The sequence below is a fragment of the Stenella coeruleoalba genome (genome assembly GCF_951394435.1).
Source record: "Stenella coeruleoalba genome assembly, chromosome: 1".
Taxonomy (NCBI): Eukaryota; Metazoa; Chordata; class Mammalia; order Artiodactyla; family Delphinidae; genus Stenella; species Stenella coeruleoalba.
Window position 1 is genome coordinate 14,573,576 of NC_137169.1, and position 26,273 is coordinate 14,599,848.

General features: G+C 49.2%; 1 protein-coding gene across 2 annotated transcripts; it reads right to left on the reverse strand.

Moving 5' to 3' along the window:
* Positions 1–1,883: 1,883 nt before the first annotated feature.
* Positions 1,884–26,129, reverse strand: EMC1 (ER membrane protein complex subunit 1). 2 transcript variants are annotated; one of them, XM_079912699.1, is made up of 23 exons: positions 26,013–26,129; positions 23,349–23,473; positions 22,595–22,660; positions 22,263–22,356; positions 21,273–21,401; positions 20,169–20,295; positions 19,468–19,617; positions 19,003–19,170; positions 18,424–18,495; positions 17,999–18,058; positions 17,230–17,352; positions 16,439–16,535; positions 16,003–16,125; positions 14,126–14,325; positions 13,827–13,976; positions 12,341–12,502; positions 11,884–12,003; positions 8,669–8,806; positions 6,631–6,804; positions 5,908–6,118; positions 4,917–5,001; positions 3,450–3,579; positions 1,884–3,268 (listed from the first exon to the last, which is right to left on the reverse strand). In XM_079912699.1, exons 1-23 carry the CDS (start codon positions 26,114–26,116, stop codon positions 3,089–3,091), a joined length of 2,988 nt encoding a protein of 995 aa, XP_079768825.1. In that variant the 5' UTR covers positions 26,117–26,129; the 3' UTR covers positions 1,884–3,088. The 2 variants fall into 2 exon arrangements, with proteins under 2 accessions (XP_079768825.1, XP_079768824.1); XM_079912698.1 differs by having other exon boundaries at positions 17,999–18,061.
* Positions 26,130–26,273: the final 144 nt, after the last annotated feature.

A 26,273-nucleotide genomic window follows, 5' to 3' on the forward strand; every position in this document is an offset into this window, starting at 1 on the left:
GTTGTGGCCTCTCCCGTTGCGGAGCACAGGCTCCGGATGCACAGGCTCAGTGGCCATGGTTCACGGGCCCAGCTGCTCTGCGCCATGTGGGATCTTCCCGGACCAGGGCACGAACCCGTGTCCCCTGCATCGGCAGGTGGACTCTCAACCACTGCGCCACCAGGGAAGCCCTACATGTTCTATTTAAAATCAAGGAAAAGAAGATTTTTTAAAGTGACTTAAGAGATAAACTATTCCTGATACCAAGACAAGAGAGAAATTTCTATCTGGTGCTCTATATAATATGATAAACAATGTCCTTAACAGAATAAATGCAGCATCAAGTTCTAAAATCCATTCCTAAGGATAGGCTATGACAAAATACTGTCCCCTCAAATTCAACCTAGATGCACAGCTAGTTCTCTGCTGGTCTGGCTTCATCTAGGGATTGACTTGAGAGAAGCTTGAAGAAAAGATGGAATCTATATAAAACTGTATTAACTGCACATTAGCCTGCTCACCGAATTTCTTTGCTGGGAGAAGGGGAGCAGGTATCACCACTTTTAAAGTGGTGTTAAATCAATAGGTTATAATTTTAAGAGGATCAGTGGGGCATAACACATTATTTTTTAAACCCCTCTTCCAAGAAAATTATCAAAATTTAAAAAGGCCCTTACTGATCCCGGACATTCTAACCGCAATTCTGGATTTAAATCACTGATTACCGTCCAGAGTCAAACGCTAAGGAGAAATTATAGCAATAGCCACAGAGCATTCCACATTATTCCCAACAAGGACTAAGAATCATTAAATACTATTCAGTGGCAAAATTTTACACCAAAAGATCTTGTATGCTGACCAAACTAATAAAAAAATGACATAAAAAATACTGAAGAACTTACTTCTCTAAGTGAAACACTCCAGGGGGCGCCCAAATTAACCTATTTTATGAAGGCAAGGGAAAACACATGGCTCTAGGGATACACACAGCAAAAGAGGAGGACAAGAAAACACATCAGACAGGAATTCCTGGCAGTCCAGTGGTTAGGACTTCTCGCTTCCACTGCAGGCAGCATGGCCAAGAAAAAGAAAAAAAAAAAGGCCAAAAAAAGAAGGAAAGAAAACACATCAGAGATCTGAGAGGAAGCAGTTTCAAAGGCCATGGGTAGAGGCTGAGCATGGCTGGTCAGAAGCAAGTGCTGCTTTGAGATTAAGAAAGGTTGAGAACTTAGAAGACTTAGATTTGACCATGTCGTTAGCATTAGCTATTTTAACTGCCTGCTTTGAGGTAACTTTCAGTAAAATCGTTATGATTAAAGCTGAAATAGAGGGAATTTTATGAAAAGGCAGGTAACTTCCCCCCCATCAGGTTGTCCTTTCAGATTCTGGCACGTACATGGGTAAATGTAAACTAGAATCGAGCAGACGTATTGGGCCGTGTGAGCAGAGCAGGCAGCAAGGCAATAGTTAATGACGCAGCTCGCACACACTTATTTAGGACAGGCAAAATTCCAGCCAGGCTTTCTCAAAACCAGGGCAGAATTTTTTTAAGTTGTACTTATTCCCATCTCTCAGATCACTTTAAACAAAATATGTATGCCTTGAGTCAGGATGAATAGATGCCTATTTTTTCTGGAGATACTCAGATGTTCATTCATTAAAATCAATTTCACAGTTTTATTTTAAAGTAAAATTATTCTCACTTCTCTTCTTTCTCTACCATCAGCATATGACCACAGAAAGAAAAAATTTGGTTTTTTAAATAACACAACTCTTATATGATTAAATTGGCATGTTTCCCAATTAAAATACTGCACTCACTCCATTTCTGCACAGCTTTCTGTTCCCCTCCAATGCAGAAGTAGCCTCAATATGATGTTCCACAAAAAAGGACTTGAACAATGTCGTTCGTCATTCACTTTATTCAAACACTTAAACGCATCTCTCTCCCAGCAGGGCTCTCTGTACATTTCATTCTTCACAGTAAAGAAAAACGCCATCATTCCCCAAATCCATGAACAAGGGAAAATTTTTAGGACATCTTTAGTTTGTAGCAGAGGCAACAGCCCAGCCAATCAACAATGCTACCCACAAGATGCCAGTTTCCTACCCCTACCCTTTTCTCTCTTCTTTTTTTAAAGATAAGATTTAAAATCTGCTCATTTTAAGAGAAGTATAGTAATCCACACAATTTATAACTAAAAATAATGAGGTTCTTAAAAAAGAACAACTTTCTCTATCTAGGTTCTAAGATGGCTAGACCAGCTTGTGGGCGAAATGAGAGATTATGAGGGACTGTGAAACAGGCAGATTTGCCTTCCTCCCTTGAAATCTCTTCAAGGTTCAGACAATTCAGTAGATTGAAAAGGCCTCAGCTCTGACATATCTGAGGTGAAAAGCTTGGATGACGATGACCAACAAACCAAGGCAGTATTATGCACCTGGCTTTCAATAAACTGAATCTAAGACTGGGTGGCCCATTGATGAATGGGAGCATGAAACGAGAGGCAAGTTTCGACACACACATAGACTCCTCGACCCAAAGTGACTTTGGAGAGAAGCCATGAGAGGCTGCATCAGTCCTCAAACTTCAGCTAAGGATGGCTCTTCTTTCTCCCCAGCGTAAAACAGCAAATGCACCTATAAGGTGGAGTTGTCAATAAGAGTTCCCTTCCGACTTTGAAGCAAGGAGCAGGGGAACAATCAGGCCTTCCAGATACACCCGGGAAACAGAAGGCAAACGAACATCAATTTAAACAGGCCTCACAAAAGAGAAAAATCTGTTGGAGGTCTTAAAAAAAACACAACATTCATGGATGGGCACAGGAGGGAAACGGCGATGGCCTTGGGACTCCGGGGGAAAGTCCAGCAAGATGCTTTGAGATCTCGGCTCAGAGAGTGAGTTCAGCCTCCATCCACCACCAATGACTCCGCATGAGACGTATCCCAAAAGGAGTCTCCACGAGAGCCCATCTTCTTCCAAAGAGCTCTTAACTGAGATGAGTGTCCAACACACATCTTCCTCTGACCTGTCAAACTGCAGCTGCAGCTTCTTGTCTGACCCTCTCTCCCCTTGGCTCTCTGCTCTCCGGCAGTGGGTCTCAGGTCTTTACCGCCAGGCACGATTCAGGAGTTTCACCTGTGCCAGTCTCTTAGTGATCATAGTGGCAAAGACCAGACCAAAGAGGACGCTGCTGATTAGCACATAGTCATAGTCGTCCTTCAGGACATCAAACTGTTTGGATGGGTAGACTCGAGTTTGGTAAATGTCCAAACCGTAGGCCACAACCTGGAAGGCAGAGGGAATGAGAAATCCGTAAGAAAGGCACCAGTGATCCGCCACAACCACAAACTCTGGTCACAAAGGAAACAGACTCCTCAGCTGTTTTCCCAAGGGTGAAAGAAACAACAGGTGTCGCACAGGGTGCCTGTGGACAAGGTGGCACAGGCTGGGCTGGGGCTCTACTCACCAAACAAGTGGACTCCAGGCCCGAGGGAGCTGTATAGATACCTCGCATTCGAGAAACTGTCTGGTTATAGTTGATGAACCGCTCTGCGTGGATCTGTACGTCTGGAGAATACGGGATCAGGTTCTCCTCTCTGCAAAACATCAACCAGGACCGGCATTCAAAACTGCTGTAAGGGGATCTCCTGGCTGCCCTGAGCCCTGGGAGGTTTCCAGGCCACGTATCAGCCACATATCTTCTTCTAAGGTCTATGTGCATCAGGGAATGTTAGGAAGGGCTGCAACAAAGAAAGCTGTATGCAGAGTAAGACAGATCTGGATTCCTACCTTGTTCTGAATCTAAAGAAAACGAAACCACAGACGACCAGTACTTCACATTAGAAGAAGAAAGGGCCATTTTAAAACCAAAACATCGAGCCACTAGGCCAGTTCCTGCTCTTCACTCCAGAGTGCCTCAGTCCACCAGCTTTAACCTCCGCCCGCTCCAAACCGTCCTCCCTTCACTGCGTGCAAAGACACATCTACTGCCTCCTCACCCTGCCCATAGCTCCTCACACCCCTCAGGGAAGAGAGTTCGGGATGGAGGCAAGAAAATACGCAGAGATGATGGCTGGAAACACAAAAATGAAAACTAGGACTTCCCTGGTGGCGCAGTGGTTAAGAACCCGCCTGCCAATGCAGGGGACACGGGTTCGAGCCCTGGTCCGGGAAGATCCCACATGCCGCGGAGCAACTAAGCCTGTGCGCCACAACTGCTAAGCCTGCGCTCTAGAGCCCGCGCGCTTAGAGCCTGTGCTCCGCAACAAGAGAAGCCCACGCACCGTAATGAAGAGTAACCCCCACTCGCCACAACTAGAGGAAGCTCACGCGCAGCAACAAAGACCCAATGCAGCCAAAAAAAAAAGAAAGAAAGAAAAGAAAACTAACACCGACAGCAATTGGCTTCCCATGTGACCCAGGCCCCAGCACCTCCCTCACCTCATTTCCCAGTGTCCCCACCATTGGCTGCTCCAGCCACAGTGGCCTCCAGCCCTCCCTATAACTTACCAGGCATGATCTCAGGGCACTTGTGACAGCTGTTCCCTCTGCCTAGAACATTCTCCTTCGACATCCACAAGGCCAGCTTCTCGCCTCCTTCAAGTCTTTTCTCAAAAGTCACCTTTTCTGAGGGGCTTTCCCAGGCCACCCTCTCAAGTTGCACCCCTCCACACCCTTCCTAGACCCCACCCCTTCTTAGTTTTTTTCTCCTTGCCATTTACAAGCACCCTAATACAGAATTATTTCACTTGTTTATCTTATTTATTATCCACCTCGTCGCCCCCACCGGAATGCAAGCTCCATGAGGGCAGATGTGTTCACTGCCACATCCCCAGCGGAGCAGGACAGTGCACAGCAGACCAAGGACCAAATGTAATCAAGATGCTAAGTTCCTTAAGGTCACAGCCTTCAGCACTACCCACAAGGGTCTCACCTGCTCTGTTCTGTTGGGATCTCGGGCCGGCGGGGATCCAGCAAGGCCTTAGGAAGGGAAAGAATTGCTCCGGAAGGCAGCCCAACTACATACACAGAAACAAGTCAACAGAAGTGAGTGTTCACACTGACCTGATCCCCAGTTAGGGCTACTTACAAAAATGTCCTTATCACAGAAACTGAAATAGAGTTTAAAACCAAAAAAATGGATCACTGAGGCTCCCTTAAATGGCCAAAAACAATAATCCAATACACTTGGGTCTGAATGAAGGTTCCCACTTTTGAAGATACTAGTTTCTTCACATATCATCCCGAGACATCAGAAAATAAAGAGCCAGACTCAAGAACTGGGTAATGATGGCAGAGAAGAGCATGGAAGCCCACTTGGATCTCTTCATCCTCCTCCTCTCCTCCAGCAATACCTGCCCCAGCTAAGCAGGTCTCCTCACTGTGAGCCAAACAGGAGCCTATGGTTGGCTGAAGCAGTGACGCTGGTGGGGGATGGGGGTGGGGGGAGGGCAGCAGGAGGACTGGGCAACATGAGATCCCAGCGGTTTCAGGAATGGTGGGAATTAAACTCGGGAAATTACCAAGCAGTCTGTCTTCCTCATATTTGAGGGTAAAATAGTAATACCAAATGCCTGTCAAATCTGACAGTCCCAAACGTCTTTGGTAAAATCAACTAGACAGAGAGACCTGTCTAGTTGAGTCCTGAACTTGAACTACATGAAGATGAGACCCTACACCTTGTCAGTTTCTGCAGCCCATCTGCACAGGCTACCTGTTGGGTATGGTATCAGGGCTCAACTTTCCAAACGAGGTGAAAACAGAACAGAGACATGAAAGTGGTTCGTCAGAAACAAGGACGAGGAGGGATGTGTCAGCTCTTTTATGGACGGCAAAGCCAGACTAGGGAACTTTCTCCCTAGCCCTCCTCACTGATCCCGGCCCCGTCCTTCCGTGCGGCTGCCTGAAGGGACCCAGTCACTCACTGAGCAGGTGTCGGCTGGTGATGCCCCTCTCGGTGATGGTGGCCTCCATGGCGCTGATGGCGGAGGGGAAGATGTAGGACTGCTGGAGGACCTGGGGCAGCTGCGGGCGGTCCAGGGAGCTGAAGGCCGTGGCGTTGTACTGCTCGGTGCCCTCATAGAGCTCCAGCGCGGTGAACTCGTTGCGCCGGGCCTTGGTGTTCCAGTACTGGTACTGCGGAGAGAAGAGGAGGGGGCTGCTTGGGGCTCAGCTGCTGGTTCAGCTGGAAAGGGGAATGTACATGCAAAGGCACGTCCAGGAAGGAAAGAAACAACCAGCACCCTAGCTTCCTTCCAGCTACCAAGTTTACTAACCTTTCAGGGTAGCTGTACCTAGACTATCCAAGTTCACCACAAGACAAAGGAATTCTCAAGATTCTTAGAAGTCAGAAGAATAATAGTTAACATCTGAGCGCTTACTACACGTCAGGCATTGTTCTAAACTCAAATAGAGGTGACTGTTGTTACCCCTATTTTATATATATTACAACACAGAAAGCTTAAGTAACTAGTTCAAGGTTGTACTGCTGCTATCCAGGAGTTTTGAATTCTATGAAAACGCAAAGTGGCAACTGGTTTCTGGAACAATAGGCAAGGAAAGGATTTAGGCTGCAGGGAGACGAGCCACATACTCTTATGCTACGTCAGGCCCCTGGGGGTGCCCTGAGCTCACGCGCCACGCCTTACCACCACCCAGTTCTCCGAGTGCACGATGTGGACGGGGCCCTTGGCCTTCCTCTGCACGGAGGAGTGGATGATGCGCCCGGTGACGCCGTCCACAAGGAAGGTGCCGATGAAGGTGCGCTCGTGGTGAACATCTGTGCTCTCTGTCACCACGGCCAGCAGGTTGGGGTTCAGGCTCTGGGGAGACGAAGAGGAAAGCTCCTTCAGAACCACAGCGGCGCACCCTGAGCGGCGGGGAGGCAGGCCCAGAGCTCTCCGGCTGACAGAGGAAGAGGGTTTTCTGGTGGGAAGAGCTTTCTGTTTAGAGGGCCTCATCGCTGCACTCATTCAGTGTCTGCTGGAGGCCGGGGGCCATGCCAGGGACTTTGCCTCCATCATTTCATTGAATCCCGTAAACAACCCTGCAAATAGCTGTCACTATCCACGTTTCACAGATGAAATGTCTTGAAGTAGTTAAGCAACTTGCTCAAGTCACAGGCAAGCAAACGGTAACTCAAGATACAACCCGGGCCGACCCACTCGGTGATGGAAGGACATGTGTCCAGCAACACGATGACTCTCCACCAGTGCCCTCCTACCACCACACCAATGGATGGGTCTCAGTTCTCATCTGACTTGAGCAACTAGTACCAGGTGACACAGGTGATCACTCCCTTCTTGAGACACCTTCTCTACCTGGCATCCAGGACACCCGTGCCCTGGTTTTCCTTCTGCCTGTCTCGGCCACTCGTTCTCAGCCCCCTCTGTGGGTCCCTCCTCCACTCCCCAGTCTCTGGACGTTTCTGTCTACACTCACTCTCATGGTGATCTCACCCAATCTCGTGGCTTTCACTCCATCTACAGGTGCTGGCATCGCCCGAGTTCACATATCCAAGCCAGACCTCTACCTGAACTCCAGACTTGATTAACGGACCACCATATCAGTATCACTTCTTAGGTGTCTCATCTCAAACTTGACATGCCCCAAACTGAACTCCTGTTCTACCCCTGATAAAACCTGCTCCCCACAAGGCCTCCCGAGTGTCAGTGTCTTATACCTGGGACCTCTGAGTCGTCCTTCACTCCTTTCTCTCTAACACAGACACCAACACCCCATCCATCAGCATATCCTATGGGTTCTACCTTCAAAAGTATCCAGAATCTGATTCCATCTCACCTCCTCCAACCAACCCAGTTGAAGCCACCATCACCTCACCTGGATTATCACAGTAGCCTGTCTGCCTGCTCCCCTCCTCGGCCCTCTATAGTCTAGTCTCAGCAAAGCAGGCAAAAAATCTCCACAACAAATATGAATCCAAAATGCCCTACTCCTGGGAATTCCCTGGTGGTCCACTGGTTAAAACTCCGCGCTTTCACTGCCGAGGGCGCAGGTTCAATCCCTGGTCAGGGAAATAAGATCCCGCAAGCTGCGTGGTGTGGCCAAATTTAAAAAAAAAAGGGAAGTTCAAGAAGCCTAAGCAAGTTACCCACGATGAACAGCAAGTCTGAACCTGGACCGTCCAACTGGAGGCTTGCGCTCTGCCTCACGCTTAGTGAAGCAGCTGCCCTGTTGAGTTCCTTGGTCGTGTTGCCCTGTTCTATTACGCCTCCTCCTCCAACTCAATCTCTCCTCTGCCAGAGGCTGTAATTCATGTTCGTTACCACAGTGATTACATTCCCTCATAGGATAGCTCTGCAACCGACTAGTCACCTCTCCGTCTCCTTGCTCTCACCACTAACTAGAGTGTTGGATCACAGAGATGGAGTTTCTGATGGATCGACTAAGGTTTAACCCCAGAAAGGTCTATCTGCACTACCACTAAAAATAACAGCTAACATCTACTGGGTAGTGGCCATGCATGCCTGGCCCTATGCGAAGCGCGAGTGCCTCGTGTGATCATCACGACAATCCCAGGAGAAGGGCATATCATGCCCATTTCACAGACAGTAAATTAAGGCTCAAAGGGATTAAATGACTCACTCAAGGACCCATAGCCACCAGATCCCAGAGCCAGAATCACACCCCGTGCTTCTGTGCGCTATGCCAGACGGCTGGCCGTACCTTGTAGAGCACGCTTCGGTCCCCCATCACTCGGCCCTGCGAGTGAACGTGCTCACTGCTGCGCTTCCCCTTCACCTGGACGATGCGCTGCACCTCCGGGGGAATGGTTAGCTCCCAGCTCAGCTCAGTGGTGAGATCCTGGGGTGGGGCAAAAGAGCCAGCACTGGTCATCAGGAAGGTACCCTTAGACCCACGAGAGCTGTGGCTAGACACGTCCTGCAGTTCAGCTGGGGCCTCTGTGCGGGAGGGAACAGAGATCAGGGCTCCCAGAGAAGCAGCAATACGGATCTAGTTTGGGAAGAAGTTTGGAACTCTCAGTTCAAGTAAGAAAACTAGTAAAGCCCAGTGTGCTTCGGCTGCAAAGAGCAGCCTCCGGGGCAGTGGAGGCACCAGGTGCTTGTCTGGGCTGCCCGAGGGGACCTGGGAGACGGTCCTCTCCAGTGGACATTCATGTCTGACCTCATGCTGTCCCCAGTCTAGGCTCCAGACAGCCCTGCAAGGTGCCTTTGGAAAGCCCCAGGGCCCAGTGGCCGGCCAGGTCATCATATCCATCTGCACCAAGCTGCAGAACAAGGAGCATGGGACTGAGGCCCGACATGGAGCCAAGTTCAAGTTCCCTGGCTGCCAGAAGATCCACATCTCCAAGAAGCGTGTCTTTACCAAGTGTAATAGAGATGAATTCGAAGACTTGGTGGCTGAAAAGCAGCTCCTCCCGGATGACTGTGCGGTCAAATACACCCCTAATCTGTAGCGCCCTGTACACAGGGCGGGCCCCGCACTCACGGGAGCCCTGGAGCTGCCCCTCCTCACTCACGTCACCAATAAACCCTACTTCTTGTCAAAAAACGGAAAGATACTAAAGCCAGTGAGAAAGGAGAGGAATATTTAATAGTATCCCATTGTTTATCTGAGTAAGAATAATGCAAAGAAAATTTACCACTTATTACTAAAATCTAAGTTCCCTGTACACTGAGCCAGCAGTGAATTACTAAGCTGGCGGGGACCTCAAAATATTACAGGAAACGTTCTTTACAGTCAAAAGAAACCAATAAAACTGTGTGGTTAAACGCATTATCATACATCCACACTGTGGAATTACACAGAGCCCTGGGGGGTGAGGGGGGGAGTAGTGACTGGAAAGGGGCACAAGGGCTTCCCAGGGCGCTGGTGCTAAACTGCTTCCTGATGTGACTGCCGTGTACACAAGTGTGTTCCTTCTGTGAAGGGCCACTGAGTAGTAACCTCGGGATTTTGTGCTTTTCTTAGTATTATATTTTAATAAGATATGGATTTAACAATATAATGAGGCAAAAGACACATAAAGTGAAAAGAGCAGATTTCCTATTAGTTAAATATAGGTCAATTCCATTTCAGGTAAGAAAGAATATAAAGCGCATGTCTGTGTGGTCTGAAAGCTGTTTATCCAGCACTACAGACACAGAGGCAAGAGACAGGACAGGGGAAGGCGTGCAGACCACTGAAAGGCATTCCATCCAGGGAGGCAGCTGGCAATGGCTCTGAAAGGGCCCATTCACATCTTGCTCCTGTACCTCTGTATCAGTTTAATCTTACACTATGAGAATGTATTCATGTGTAAAATTTTTGAAATTTAAATGTTTTTGAAATAATACAAATTTTTATTGAGAACATATAAGGCTCCATTACCAAGGACACCTGTGAAAACATTAGAATTCACTAAAACCTTCCCAGAGAACAAGGTCACCGGTGAGTCCACTGGAGGTCAGAGACTGGAAGACCACCCCTCACATGGCTGATTTCCCATGTGAGCTCCACCTCCTTTGCCATCCCCCCACCATCTTTACGATGACACCCACACTCCAGGTCATGTCCTTCTATCCACAAAGAACTGTCTCTTTCAAGGTCCCCTTTTCATCAACTCAGAAGGATGGTATTTTTTCACCCACAGGGTAAAGAGCACGTTTTCTGGACAGACTATGCTATTTACGCTGAAGATTAGCCGTTAGAGAACGTCAGGGAAGAACGCTGCATTGTTTAAGCAGCAGCAGGTAAAACTTGGACGGCATTTACTGTGCAGCAGGCACTGCTTTACGTGACTTACACGTATTAACTCCCAACTCCTCACAACAACCCTCTGATATAGTACTATTACCATTTTGTTTTACAGACGAGAAAACAGGATCAGAGAGAAGGCATCTACCCAAGGACACAAAATGAGTAAGCGATAAATAAAACTAGGTTTCCCGCACAAGCAGCCAGGTCCAAGCTCTTAACCTCTGTGCTGTGGTGTCCCTCCAAAGGCCTTACAGACAGGATGGGCGGGCCCTCTGGGGAGTACGCCACAAATTACCCCTCTACACAGCCCTGCTATCGGAGCCAAGGCCAGCCCTTGTGAAGCTCAGAGCTGGACTTCAGAGCCAGTGTGAAACACTGTTTGCAAGCACTGGACTCAAGTGTGTCAGGATCGGAGTAAGTCGATCCCATTTCTAGAAATAAAATTCAAAGTGCACGTTCAATCAAGAGTGGATCAATAGGGACTTCCCTGGTGGCACAGTGGTTAAGAATCCGCCTGCCAATGCAGGGGACACGGGTTCAAGCCCTGGTCCAGGAAGGTCCCACATGCCATGGAGCAACTAAGCCCGTGCGCCACAACTACTGACCCTGCGCTCTAGAGCCCACGTGCCACAACTACTGAGCCCACGTGCCACAACTACTGAAGCCCACGCCACCTAGAGCCTATGCTCCGCAACGAGAGAAGCCACCGCAGTGAGAAGTCCGCGCACCGCAACAAAGAGTAGCCGCTGCTCGCCTCAACTTGGGAAAGCCCGCACACAGCAACGAAGACCGAACACAGCCAAAAATTAAAATAAAGAAAAATGAAAGAAAAAGAAAAAGAGTGGATCAATAACACCATCTTCATACAGAAAGTACTATTGTTCAATCACCATTCCTACCTCCCGCCTTTCTAGGAATGGAGAAAACGCCCCTTCTCCCTGCTATAGAAGAGGAATGAGGAATGAAAGCTCCACAGGGGCAGAGACTGTTGTGCACTGCTCCTTCCACGGCAGCTAGAACCGCGCCTGCCATGGAATAGATGAAAATGACTGCCTCTGACATCAGGATTATGCTCTCTAAGTTTACAACACAATGAATAGCTTAATTCACTCCTTAGCCAAATAACGAGGAAACACCTACACCCCTCCCACAAAGGGGCGTGCCAGGATGCCCCCTCCTACCTTTCGAAGTCGATAGCCACACAGCCGTCCCTGTTCCGCGTCCACCAAATAGAAGAAGATGGAAGGGGCGAGCTCATGGAGCTGTCGCAGGACATTCCGAGTGGCCGGGAAAGCTGTGACCTTGAAAACCCCAGAAAAGAGTTAAGGGAAAAGGAATCTCTAAGCACAGTTTCTCCAGACTCATTACTGTTTCCTGTCAAAGAGGGCCTTAAGAAAAAAAACAGCAAATCTTTAAAGAATTAAAGTCTATTAAACTCAATCAGGGCTTAAATTGAGTTAAGAGTCCGAGCTTTCACAAGGGCAGAAAGAGCAATCGAGTCGCTTAGAGAAACCCTTCAAGCCCAAATGAGTGCTGACGGCAGACGGCTCCCATCGGGGGCCCTCGAGCCGCTGTCTGAGCACCCGCTCCCACACTGATTGGCTGGGCAGTTCTGCAGCCAGTCTGCAGACGGCATACCTTGTACTCATCATCTATCAACAGCAGCACCTTGGCATAGTCTTGATCCATGATGGGGAGGAGCAAAGATTGCAAGATGGGGCGCTTCAGCACTGGGGGGGCCACCTGACTCCACTTCCCAAAAATGGGATTGAAGACATAGAGCGAACTCATTCCCGTCTCCTGAAATAGGCAAGCGAACGGTCAGCCTCCAGCAACGTGAAAAGAATGCAAATCCTAGGGGTAAACCCGGAACGCTGGGACTTGAGCTCAGCTATGGCAGATTCCCTAGTCTTTGCCCTCCTTGTGGAAAATAAAGTCTTGGCTAAAGGTGAAAGTGTCTGAAGGCTGATGTGTCAAAAGGGTAAAAGTTTAACAGCCTCTGGGACTTCCCTGGTGGCGCAGTGGTTAAGAATCAGCCTGAAAAAAAAAAAAAAAAAAGAATCAGCCTGCCGATGCAGGGGACACGAGTTCGAGCCCTGGTCTGGGAAGATTCCACACGCCACGGAGCAACAAAGCCCGTGTGCCACACTACTGAGCCTGTGCTCTAGAGCCCGTGTGTCATAACTACTGAAGCCTGTGTGCCTAGAGCCCGTGCCCTATGACAAGAGAAGCCACTGCAGTGAGAAGCCCGCGCACCACAACGAAGAGTAGCCCCCGCTTGCCGCAACTGGAGAAAGCCCGTGTGCAGCAACGAAGACCCAATACGGCCAAAAAAATTAATTTAAAAAAAAAAAAAGTTTAACTGCCTCTAGCCCCAAAGCTAAGCAAGAACGGGTCATACTGAGGAATAAACAAAAAAGTCAAGGACCAACTCAGTAGCCCCATGGCAGCCATTCCAGAGACTATCTACCAAGTCCCCTCTCTTTTTTTTCTTTTTTAATTTTTATTGGAGTATAGTTGCTTTACAATGTTGTGTTAGTTTCTACTGTACGGCAAAGTGAGTCGGCTATACGTATACATATATCCTCTTTTTTGGATTCCTCCCCATTTAGGTCACCACAGAGCACTGAGCAGAGTTCCCCGTGCTGTACAGTAGGTTCTCATTAGTTATCTATTTTATACATAGTATCAACAGTGTATATATGTCAGTCCCAATCTCCCAATTCATCCCACCCTCCCCCCAAGTCCCCTTTCTGATGATGGCAGAATGAATCTACAAAAAGCCACCTGCTCCCGGGAGTCAGAGACATAAACAGTTTTGTGTCCTGCCCTCCAACACCTGGAGAAGAGCAAACAGCCATTCAGGTACCAACAGCCGCCCGTGCCTGGGAAGAAGTGGAGCTGGCTTACTAGGGACCTAGTGATGTCACACCTACCCTACAGTCACTTCCACATGGGCCCCGGACGGTCCTCCACTCAGGCAAAAAACTGGAAGAAACAGAGCTCTAAGCCCTGACTCCCTGCCTTTAACTCTCAGAGAATTCCAAAGGCCTAGGAGGAACTTAAGTTACAAAACACCAAAAACCACACCCACGTTGGCTCAGATGAGAGGTAGCGGCCTCACCTTGTCCTTCACCAGGAGGGTGCACTGCGGGGGGTGGGGGAAATGGGCAGTAGTCCTCTGGACCATCAGTTTAAAGGAGGAGTCGGGCTTGACGCTGGGGAGATACTGTTTCCACAGAATGGTGCCAGAGCTGCTCTCAATGCCAAAAAGCTGCAAAATAAATACCTGGCTCACTACCGGAAAGGCAAACCCCAAAACTAGTTCTATCCTTAAAAACTAGAACCGGCGCGATCCCCTTCCAAAGGCTTTTTGTTCCCCACTCCCAGAACCTCAGGAGGTTTGGATTAAGCCCCTCTCACCTTGCCTGAGGCCGTCACCATCACCATCATCTTCTGCAGGTTGAATTCATCCCTGGCCAGGGTGTCAATGTTGATCTCATTCTTAATCTGACTCCGGGGCTTCCGAGCATCGTAAAACATTTTCCAGAGGTGGGAGGTCCATGCCTGTAGCAGGATGAGCTGGGACGAGAGGCGTTTCAGGAACATGCCCAATAAGCCGTCTGGTGTCAAGGAAAAGGTAACGCAGCTGAGGCTCACTCCCCATCAGACTAGGTGTTTCCAGCGAGGGGGCACCTCCTCTTCCTAAGGAGGGCTCTCTCCCTCTCTTGTGGAGCACTCGAGTCATCCACACCCCAGGCCACAAGCCCAAGGGGCAGTCCTGTGGCTGACGCCAACAGTCTCACACTTAGACACAGCCGTGCAGGAACTCCAAAAACCTACTCACCTGGCTCTCAGCACTTCAACTGCCTGAAATCTTGGAATAGGAGACTAAGAGGGCAGGGATCAGCCATGCAGGATGCAGCCATGCTGTGAATGACTCCACCACAACCCCACATCTAGAACGGCCAGAGGGAGGCTTCCGGGCGCCATGACAAAGCCGGAAGAGGGCGGGGTGCGGGGGTACCAGGGTGCAGGCGTGTGTTGTGTCACGGACAGGCACTTCCATTTCTCGCTGCTTTAGGCCTACGCTGTCAACGGTTTAGTCTGCACCCATCTAACCTATTTTCAACCCATTCCCAGGGCTCTCTTTCACTCCACCCCTTCCTCCATCCATGAGGCTACCACCCTCAAGTCTCCTCCAGAGACTAGACTGGTCCCCAGAGCAAGGTAGCATGGTAAAAAGCATGGCCCCTGGAGTCTGGCAGACCTGGATTAAAATCCCAGCTCCACTTCTTACCACCTGGATGACCTGGAGAAATGTACTTAACCTTTTAGCCTCTGGCTCCTCATCGGTAAAATGGCAAGTAATCCACAGGGCTGTCGCCAAGATTAGACAACATGATGTACACACAGGATTTCCCAAGGGGTGGGGTACAGGGTAAGTGCTCACTGAAAAGGAGCGGTGTCTTTGCTTATCCGCTTTTCCATTAACCTCAGCTCAAGAAGGGAAGTGAGAGGCAAACAGGACGAGTCACAGGCATAGCAGTCCACACACACATGGTATATACCTCATTCATGCAAGTCAGGGAAAATAAATAATACCAAAAGCTAGCCATGTGGGCAGGCAATGAGCAAAAAGGCAGCAGGAAGCAGGTTTTACCTTGAATGGCTGGATCCAGGCAGCGGAAATAAATAGTAAAGTCAAATTAATCCTCGGTTTAAGGAAATCTGCAGTGCCTAGCAGGGTGCCTGGCCCAGAGCAGGCCCTCAGTAAACATCACCTGGCTAGCTAGACGAACGGATGGAGGGAGGAGGGGACGGGACTCAATCAGAGGAGAGTGAACCGAGTTCATCCTGGGTGCTGGGACCATGGCTGGTCTCAGAGGGCACTGGCCTATCACCACAGTAACTGACTAGCCCGGTCATGCTCTCTGGAAAGGTGTAACTGTTGCTTTGGGGACAATGGGTATATAGTGCCAGCCATGGTGCCTGGCAGATCTTAGGTACCCACACAAGGGTAGCTATTACTACACTAAGCTAAGATTCTTTTTCATCAGGATCTTTCCCTAGAGGGAGTCACAGGTCACTCCTTTCAGATAGAAGAATGGTTACATAAACCATAGGGCCACAAACACACCAGAAACTGGTCACAGAGCTAGTTCAGAACAGACTGGCAGAACAGGTGCATCCAGGAAGCCAGGGACACGTGAGACAGCCTCCCCTGTGGTGCAACTACCAAGCCCAGTCCCAGAGCACCCGCACCGGCAGCTCTGCCTCCCAGCCCCCTCAGTTCATACCTGCCTTCTTGCCAAATTCCCCTTCCAGCTCGGCCTGCGCCCCCGTCAGGGGGAGGTCCACCATCTGCAGGCACACCACCTCTGCCAGGGACTCCTCGCGGCTCCACAACACCACCCTCCCTGCTGCAGAAACCAAGGTTACAAAAGTCAGGCCCACCTCCCTCGTCCCCCAAAGGGACTCTTCTCGGTGACTCAGGGACCACCACACCTCTTGTGCCAAAAAGAGAAATGGCAGGAGGTCAAGTGAGGGAAGTTCTGTCTCCCAAGAATGCTAAGGAATTTTTCAAAGGCAGGTAACATATGGCTCTGGAAAAAAATATTCAGGATACACTCCACTTGAATCTTTCTCAGAAGCCTGTCCACAGCCCCAAATAAAGAGTCTGAATGGAACTCATGGGCAGGCCTAAAAAAAAATGGGTTGATGAGGTCCACTCACCCAGCTGCTGCAGGAAAAGTAGCAGGTGATCCTCCGTCTGTACCAAGGCCCGGTAGCCCACGGAGTCGTCCTTCTTCAGGAAGACCTGGATGTACATCTATAAGCCAAACAGTCAAGTCCACTGCAGTCAGCAAGAATCCAGATGCCTCTCAGAGCACCAGACCCCAAGATTCAAAGCATGAGGAGTTGTCCGAAGTCTAGGTCACGGCATTGCTGGATGTCCAAACAATACAGCTTCAACCTGGACTCCAATTAGATATCACGTATTCTTAGGGGCTGACACAGCAACCGTGCTAGGCGCTAGCTCAGCCCCCTCCATGAAGGAACCTGAGCGCTTCTCGGCCACCACATCATTCATCTTGCACCGGTAACACCCCACGAAGCGAGCAGGAGGCCCGGATTAGACTTTCCGTTTTAGAGGCGAAGAAGCCACAGCCCAGAGAGGCTGAGGAACACCACTGAACGTGCGCAGAGGCAATGTCGGGCAGCGACTCGGGATAGGGTCCTGAATCTCACGAGGCCGTTTCCTCGCTTATAAAATGAGCGCGGTAATAACCACATGGCTGTTGAGAGGGTTAAATCAAGCAGCGCGTAAGTAAAAAAGCGTAGCGCGGAGCCTGGCGCACCGACGACTTGGCTTACATGGTACCTGCTTTTACTGTTATTCACAGTCAGTGGCTCAGCTAGAGCTAGAGCCCACGTCCAGAGAATCCTACTCTGGGACCCATGGCTATGAAGTGACCCCAACGAAAGAAAGCCCCGGGCTGAGAAGCCCACAAGCCCCGACTCACCCGCTCGGGCCGAGTGCCGTTCTGTTCCAGGCTAAAGGTGATCGTGGTGTCGAGCAGCCGCCGACCTGTCTCCATTAAGTAGAGGTTAATGGTGTAGGTCTGGTTGAAGCAAGCCAGCGAGTCCTAGGGTACAGACAGCAAGGGGCAACTATGGGGATCCCCCCAAAGGAAGTCCAAGAATCTGGGTGGGGGGAGCAAATACCCTGGAGAAGGACCCAGGCCAGAAGAGGAAACATATGCAAAGGGACATAAAATCGAAAAGCTAAGTCCTAAGGCAGAAATAAGGTGTCGAGTAAATTTTAAAAATTGTAACCGCTATACATACTTGCTCCACAAGGAAGCCAGTACAGGGTAGCAGAGACTTCCCAAAGAGTTAATAAGACTGTAGGCAGGGAAATCACAACCCCCTTGGGAAACACTTAGGAGATGGAAACCACAGCAGAAACTGGAGACTCTGGCCAGGGTCCCACACTCTGCTTCAGTGCAACTGCTCAGACTACCACTCAACTCCACCAGCCAGACCCCACAAGACATGGAGAGACGGAGGCCCAGAGGAGAAAGTAGTTAAGAACAGATTCTAGGGGTTCTACTCTCTAATCTCCCAACTAAAAACGATCAAGAGAAACATGGTTTAATTTGCTGAACTTAGCAAAGCCCACTGGAGGCTGAGAACTCAGGAGACCTGCTCACAGCCCTGGCTGCTCCCCCAGCTTCACTGGGGGGCCTCCTGTGTCTCTGGTCTGGCACGCTGCCCAACGCCACACCCTACCTGTGGACCAGACTTCTCCGAAAAGCTCCCCGTTGACCCATCTTCAGAACTGCTAGGCTTCTGCTAGGGAAAAGAGAAGGAAAAAAGGAGAAAATTCAGCCAAAGGGTCACTTCCTGGTCACCAAAATGAAGCTTTCACTTCGATGTCTTCTCAGCCCTTGGAAAAAGGCAAATTCCATTTCCCATTTCTGCTCACAAAGCCTACACAACCCTGAACAGTCCCAGATGAACATGAGGTCGTCCCATTCCTGGGGACAAAGAAGGTGTACAGAAAACCCTACAGATGAGGTGAGATATTATTGCTCAACAGCCTCCTGCCCCCGGGTTCAAACTGACTAGGTGAATATGCCCAGACTTTTGGTTCTCAGGGCTCCTAGCAAAGATAAGGAAGGAAAACCCCATGTGCTGTTATCCCCAATACTCACCGCCTCATTCCGACAGGTCATGACTGCAGCCACCGTCTTCTCCCCGGTGGTGGCAAAGCTCACTAGGGCAGTCTGGGGATAAAGCAAGGTGTCAACTCCTAAATAGGGCCTGTCCTAGCCAGCAGCCTTCTCTAAGTCACCTCCACAGGTAGGACCCTTGGGCTTGGAGTTGAAAATCTTCCCAACTTGGGAGCATAATGGCCTGGGCATTTGAGAGCAGGGGGAGGCCCCGTTGAAGCCACCGCTGAACACAGCCCTCTCGCCAACCTCCAACACAGGCACTGGTGAATCCTGCATCCCACGCTGCTCTTAGTATCTATAGGGAAGCTCTGATTAACGTGCCCACTCTCCTGTGGCCTTAGGAAGGTGCCAGTTCTACTCTAAGAATCTTCTGTAATTCTCAGGAAAAAAAAAAGAAAAAATTCCACTTCTGCTCTAAGGCTAACCCCTCTCAAACCACTCATGGAAAGACGTCTTCTTGCTTGAGCAAATATCTCCAGATTCAAAGGCAGGGATTTCCAGCATCCATATCTCAGCTAGATCCCCCTGAATCCTAGCGAACACGCTGCCTCCCGTTACCTGTGGGAAGTTCTTGAGCAGACTCAGGACGCCGTGGTGGTAGTGCAGCAGCGCATAGTGGCTTGGAGACAGCTGCAGGAAGAACTGGGGCCGAGTAGGATCCACTGGGTTGGGCTGTGTAGGGAGGACCCGGGGTTGGAATTCACTTGCAAATTCTAGGTCAAGAGACTGGGAGACAAGAAGAAAAAGGATAAGGGCCAGAGCAGACAAGTCACTGATTATCCCAGGCTGGTAGGCTCTGCCCCACTTTGCCAGCGAGGGTAACGGGGCCACGGCATGTGGCTCCGGAAGCTCCCATTCAGGTTCTCCAAAGAGGAGAGTGGCCCATTTCCTCTCATACCAGTTCAGCCAGAGGCCTGACCTCCCAAGGGCTGCCAAGCCTCAGGAAGTGAGCAGTGACACTGGGAGAAAGGCTCTTCTAAGCAGCAAAAGCAAGGCCTCGCACCAGGGGACGCGTCCTCTCACCTGCAGCGGGATCTGCCTCAACTCCCACTCTGTCTCCAGGGCCAAGGTCTGGAGGGACCGTGAGCTCGGGTCAGGGCATACCAAGACAGCCTCATCCACCACACCGCAGGCTCTGGTGAGACTCTGCAGCCAGGGAGTCGACACCCTGACCTGCAGGAAAGACATCAGAACAGGAGGCTCATGGGGATTTTCACATTTCCCTCTCAGCTCACAAGCTATGTCAGCACTGGATCCCACTGCGGGGCCTAAGCTCAGAGGTTCTTCCTGGTGGGTTCCGAAGGAGTTCTCCCCATCCCACCCAGCCTCCCAAGAGCTCCGAAGCTGGACACAATCAGGATTGGCTTTCTGGTCATTTGAATAATATACCAGATCCTTTTTAATATTTGACATTTCAGATAAGCATTTCTCTGCTATAGTTGTCATACATGGGTTCCTATTATTACTCTACAGTATTATCTTATAAGATACTTGCAGGCAATGAATAGTTATACACGATTTTTTTAGCCACCCCAGGATAGCACCATGTGCAAATGTGAGGGCTTTAAATAAATGCTTGATGAGCAGAATGCAGCCTCCAAGTGCCCAGAATCAGGGACCATGAATGGCTTTTGCATCCGCGCAGCCGAGTTCCCTGGTCCCCAGGGCAAAGAAGGACTCTATTCCCCTCCACAATTCACGAGGCTCCTCGAGCCAGACCAGACCTGCTGAACGATCTCTCCATCTTCCACGTTAAACTTGACAATGTTCACATGGCTGAAGGGAACAACTCCGAGGGCCCACACGACCCCAGAGCCGTAGGAATACACCATCTGGTAATGGATGCTGTCACTGGGAGAGGGAAGGAAAAGCAGGGAGAAACAGCTTTAGCCACAGGACAGGGGTATCCTCAGGGGTCTTCCGAAACCAGGCCACCAGGATGTCACAAACAGTCCCAAATAGGTTTTGTTTGGCTCACAGCTTTTATTTTTTAATTTGAATTCATTGTCAACATTTAGACCTGAGATTTAACATGTAAGAACAAGATTTCTAGTTTTTTCTTAAAAGGTGAGACATAGTAACACTAGGCCTACTTATGTTCCTACAGGGCACCAATCAGCTGAGTAAGGCTGCCCCCTCGAGGTAGGCCAGGCACACTGCAGCTCCCCATAATCCCCACAGGGCCTGCTTTGCTCATGATTGCTATACACCTGGCCCCATAGTAAATTTTTTTTTTTTTTGGCTGCATTGGGTCTTCATTGCTGCGCTAGGCTTTCTCTAGCTGCGGTGAGCGGGGGTTACTCTTTGTTGTGGTGCACAGGCTTCTCATTGTGGTGGCTTCTCTTGCAGAGCACGGGCTCTAGGCGCGTGGGCTTCAGTAGTTGTGGCTCATGGGCTCTAGAGCGCAGGCTCAGCAGTTGTGGCGCACGGGCTTAGCTGCTCCGCGGCATGTGGGATCTTCCCGGAGCAGGGCACGAACCCGTGTCCCCTGCATTGGCAGGCACATTCTTAACCAATGTGCCACCAGGGAAGCCCCCCCATAGGAATTTGAGTTTTGGGTCCCTGCCAAAGTGAGTGAGCGAAGGATCCACTCCCCTTGCTTGACTGGCTCTCATGCCCAGATGGAGAGTTTTCTCCTCACTGCAAAGGAAACTCCAGAGGCAGCCACAGCCTTGGAATTCAGGCCTAGAGCTAGTGAGCCCAACACGCTACACAGGATGCCAACTTAAGGTAAGCCTGAGTCAAAGCAAACGCTTCAAGCCCCAAGGAGAAAGGCGGGCTTGTAGAGAGCAGGAGGTAGCCGTCACCTGGGGAGAAGGCAGCCTTACCTTTCCGGAAGATGTTCCACCCACTTTAGGTGCCCACTGGAGAGGTGATGGAGGGCGAGAGTGGTCTTCTTCAGGACAGCAATGTACCTCACCGACTCCTGCAGGCCTACCAGCCCAAGTGCCTGGAAACTGAGCACAGGGCCGGGGTGAGCGCTGCCCAGAGCCTCCTGGGCCTCAGGCTGGACAATCCGGAACACAACCACCATAGCTCGGTAGGTAATGAAACAGGTTTTGGGGTCAAATACATCTGGATCCTAATCTTGGCTCTGCTTTCCACTAGCTGACTTGAGAGACTGTACTTTCAGCCACTTGGCTGTACTGTTTCCCTGAAACCCCTGTGAATCTCCTAAGGGTCGTTCCCTCCTTCCCCTGGGACCTCACAGCAACCAGGCCTACCCTCTCCCGCGGCAGCCATCAGACAGTTCTGTCATTAGTGGGCTGCACGCCCGCCTCACCCAACTGGTGATGGGTTCCTTGATGATGGAAACTATCTCACATTCACAAATGGGTTCCCACTGCCTGGGGGCTCCCCAAGTACTTACCAAGTGAATTACTACCAGAAGATGTATAAGCTAATGCAAGTAAACCCTATAAGTTAAACAACTTTAGCAAAGATGTAACAATAGCTCCAACTGTTCCTCAACATAAAATTAAAACACTAGATGTGTTATATCACATCCTTATATCTAGAACATTGCAAAGCTCTTGTGTCATGGTAAGATTAGGAAAAGCAGTCAACACGAGAATGAACACTGCACCCAGCACAGAGCTCTGCATCTGACAGGTGCTCAATAAATGCTGGCTGAGTAAGCACATGTGTCCCATAACCTCAAGAACATCAAAAACTGGGTGTCTGATGCTCTCTGGCTCTTCAGTGGTTTCTTCCCCTGGGAAAAAAGCCAGAAGGCCCAGAGTTGCCATCTATGCAGATCTGTGTTCCAGCAAAGCCTTTAACCAAACCAAGATGAAATTCAGCTTCTTCCCCTCTACCTGCCACTGTCTAAGGTAATCTCCCAGTTCAGGCCCCCGATGTTAGTCTCCCAGGAGCGCATGATCCGGCCTCCATTGGACACAGTGATTGCATCTGGAAGAGAAAAAACCACGTGAGATCATCTCCCAAATTGATGCTCTGTCTGTAGCCTCCTAGGGTCTGTGAGCAGTGGCCTCACCTCTAATGTATAAGTGCAAACAGAAACGGCCTGTCCTTTCCTGTTGGGAACACCCCTACTCCATTTGCTACCAGACCCTGAACAAAGGAAGGAACCAAGCAAAGAGGAGAGGGAACCGACGCCATCATAGGGACAAAGCAGGACTCTACCTACCCTGCCCACAGAGCAGCATGGCATCCACTGCCCCTTCCGCTGTGCCCTTGTCAACATGGCGCCACACTGAGAGACAGGAGAGTCGACGTTACTATGAACCACAGCAAGGCATCCAAGAAGCGAGGCAAGAGAGGACCGAAGAGGCCTTCGTTTGCACAGAAGTGCCCGATTTTACTTCAAGGGAGGGAAGGATTACAGCTAACTGGCAATGACCCACTCCCACTCACTGGTTAATGAGGGGAGCGACTATTGTCCCAATGTGAGGTCTCCGCACTTCCCATCCCCACCAGCACCCCATCAAACATATAAACGGACAATGACAAAATTCACAAAATCCATACGACTCACAAGAAAAGTAGTGACTGTAAATTACGTTTCCATGATTTTAATGCCAACAAACATCCCTAAAAGCAATATAAATAATTGGGGGGGAGGGGCACGTCCAAAGCTTTAGTGCGACATAGAATAATGTGCTTTTTGCAGCAATATCTTATTTAAGAACAGTCAGGACTTGGGCTGAGGAAATAAACTCAAAGGCCAGTTATAGAAATACATTAAATATTCAAAACTGACAAGACCAAAAAAACAAAAAGAACAAAATAAAATGATCAGGATCCAATAAGAGATGCAACCTTTGGCCAACTTGTCCCCAAGCGGGGAATCAGCCACGTGGCCTTCACAAGCCACAGGGCATCCTGGATCCACTACAGGCAGCCATGCCATCCCCAGCTACCCCTCTACACAGTTCACTCACAGATCTCCCCAGTTCGAGAATTCAATGCTGCAATCACATTCTTCTCTGTGGCCACAACCAACTTCTTGGATCCAGGGGAAAATTCCAAGGAGGCAAACTTGAGTTTCCCGACATACTGCTGTCTCCTAAAGGAAAGAGTACAGGGAAATGGAAGGGGCCAAAACCATCACTGCACAAAACGCTCTGGAAAAAGACAACTGCACAAATACATGAGGGTATCACCATCATAACTATCTCAGGTTGCATGAGAAATGTTTGTTAACGAAGAGATCTGACCAAAAGCAAGATTTCTAGGCAATGGGAAGAAGAAGAGAGAATGCACCCTAATCGATGAGAAATACAACAGTCTTCCTTCTAAATGCAAGCACTTGTTTATCTCAAGATAAGGAACAGCCAAAAGAGCACCTGGCCTAAATCCCCCTAGAACAAAACTGCAGTCCTCTCTGTACCCATTAATAGTGAGACTAGACACTCACATTACACATGAGAGAAGACCATACAATCCAACTTTTCCTTCTATTTTCATTGACCTTTGGAGAAAAATTATGCAAATATTCTTACAAAACTTGATAGATCAGGGTCAGGCCTTTGTTCTCTGCAGCCTGTTCTAGCCCACACTATGGTCAGGATCCATCTGACTCATTACTCATACTTTCCTTGGAACATACCCCATCACTTTCAACACTCTTATCTAAGCATAAAGTGAAAGTACTTAGCTTCCTGAGGCATACTACCAAGTACAGAGGAGGTGTGTTGCATATTGCTGTTCATGAATTACAACCTCTAGCAAATTAAACACCTGACATTTACACTGAATTTCCCTTGTTATGTTGTTTGGTCTAACTTTTTTTAAAAAAGAAGAAACTACACTAGTATAGAGAGACAGGTTTACATGACAATTGACAGTTTCTATCTGTATTTCCACATACTTTAATCTCACTGTAGTCACTAAACACTTTACGAAGTACATAGGACAAATATTATCACTCTCGTTTTACAGGTGAGTAAACCAAAGTCCGTTGAGGTCAACAAATTACTATCAGAACTAGAATGCAAAATTAAGAACTTCTTAGTCTAAACCCCATGCTTTTTTTTAAAATGCTGTTATCTTTTATCTGGACTACAAAAGTAATGCCTGCTTCTTGTAGAAAACATAAAGGTATAAAAAAGAAAACAAAAAATGCCTAAAATACCACCATCCATGAACTTTTTTTCTTCAACCATAAACTTTTCAACATTTTGGTGTATTTCCTTCTGTTTACTTTTCAATTTATAAATTGCATATACCTAGGATTCTGCTAAATTGGAATCACATGCTGTACATATGTAATATATAGTTAATCCTTGTATAACACAGGTTTGAACTGCGCAAGTCCACTTATACACTGGTTGTCTTCTACAGTAAATACTACAGAACTACACGGTCTGCAGTTGGTTGAATCTGCGGATGTGGAACTGAAGATACAGAGGGCTTACCATAGGTTATGCTCAATTTTTGACCGCAGGGAAGGTCAGCACCCTCAGCCCCTGCGTTGTTCAAGAGTCAGCTGTACATATTATATTGTGAGCATCTGCCCACATCATTAAAAATGTGACTCATGTTGCATTTGTCACACTGTCTTATATCACATAACTTATATATCTGCCCCCCTAGACTGAGCTCCTTTCCATCTCTGTGTCCACAGCACCTAGAATGATTGTTGACCCACAACAGGCACTCAACAAACATGCGAATTAATTTGTCTGATACAGAAAAGACTTCAGCGAGGAGCTGGGCTCGGAAGGATAAAGTGTTCCCTCAATAGTAATTATTGGTAACAAACTGATTGTACTCAGTGAGCCAGGCACTGTGTTGAGTAATTTAAAAGAATTGTCTTATTCATCCTTACAACTACTGAAAGAGGTAATGGACTACTAGTAAACCCATTTTACAGATAAAGAAACCAAGGCACAGAGTGGTTAAGTCATTTTCCCAAGACCACACAATGCTTAAGTGGCAAAGTGACATTCAAGCAAAAGTGAGCCAACTCCATGGCCTTAAGGAAGGGGTGGGTGAGTGAATGAATGAGTGAATGAATGAATGAGTGAATGAGCGACTGAATGTGTGAATGAGTGATTGAATGAGAGACTGAATGAAGAGTAAATGAATGAATGGAAGTGAGTGAATGAAAGAAGAGTGAGTGAGTGAGCCAGTGAGTGAGGGCACCTCAAGGCTGATGTGAGTCTTGGGTGGTCCTGTTCTGAGCCCATGTAAGGGTTGGGCTAGAGGGGTGGGGAAAGACGGCGTTCACTGAGGGCTGTTGACGTCTGACACCCAGTAGATAAGAAACCTGACAGTCACAGAAATGGGGCCTGATGGAGGAGAAGAGTGACCTCTGACCAGAACCTCAGGCATGCCCGGATTGGCAGAGCCCGCTTCACGGGCTTGCGACCTGTACAGCCGCACAGAGACTGGCTCAGAAGGGCCTCCAACTCTCGGTTTAATGCTCTGCCGTCGCCACCTTAAAACTCTTAACTTTTGAACAAGGGGTCTCACATTTCATTTTCCCCTGGGCCCCGCACGTTATGCAGCCGGCCGTGCTGCATGGTAACCACCCCCCATCCTTTTAGACAGAAGACAAGTACTGGGAAAATATTTCCCGAATAGGTCCCCCACGTACGCACCAATCAAACTTGCCCACTTGGTCTTCGTAGACCGCGGCCGCAGGAATGAGCAGGACAGCCCAGAGCCAAATTCCGGAAGCCGCCGCTGCCGCCACCGCCGCCATGATGGGAGCCCGGGCTCGGCCCGCCGCCGGCCCGGCATGCACCGGGCCGCAGGCTCCGCCTCCGCGGAACCATAGAGTTGGGAACCGCACGCGGAGCTCTCGGTGGGGCGTCCAGGACTCTGGGATCCCCCGCCCGCGCAGGAAGTCGCTCTGGAGA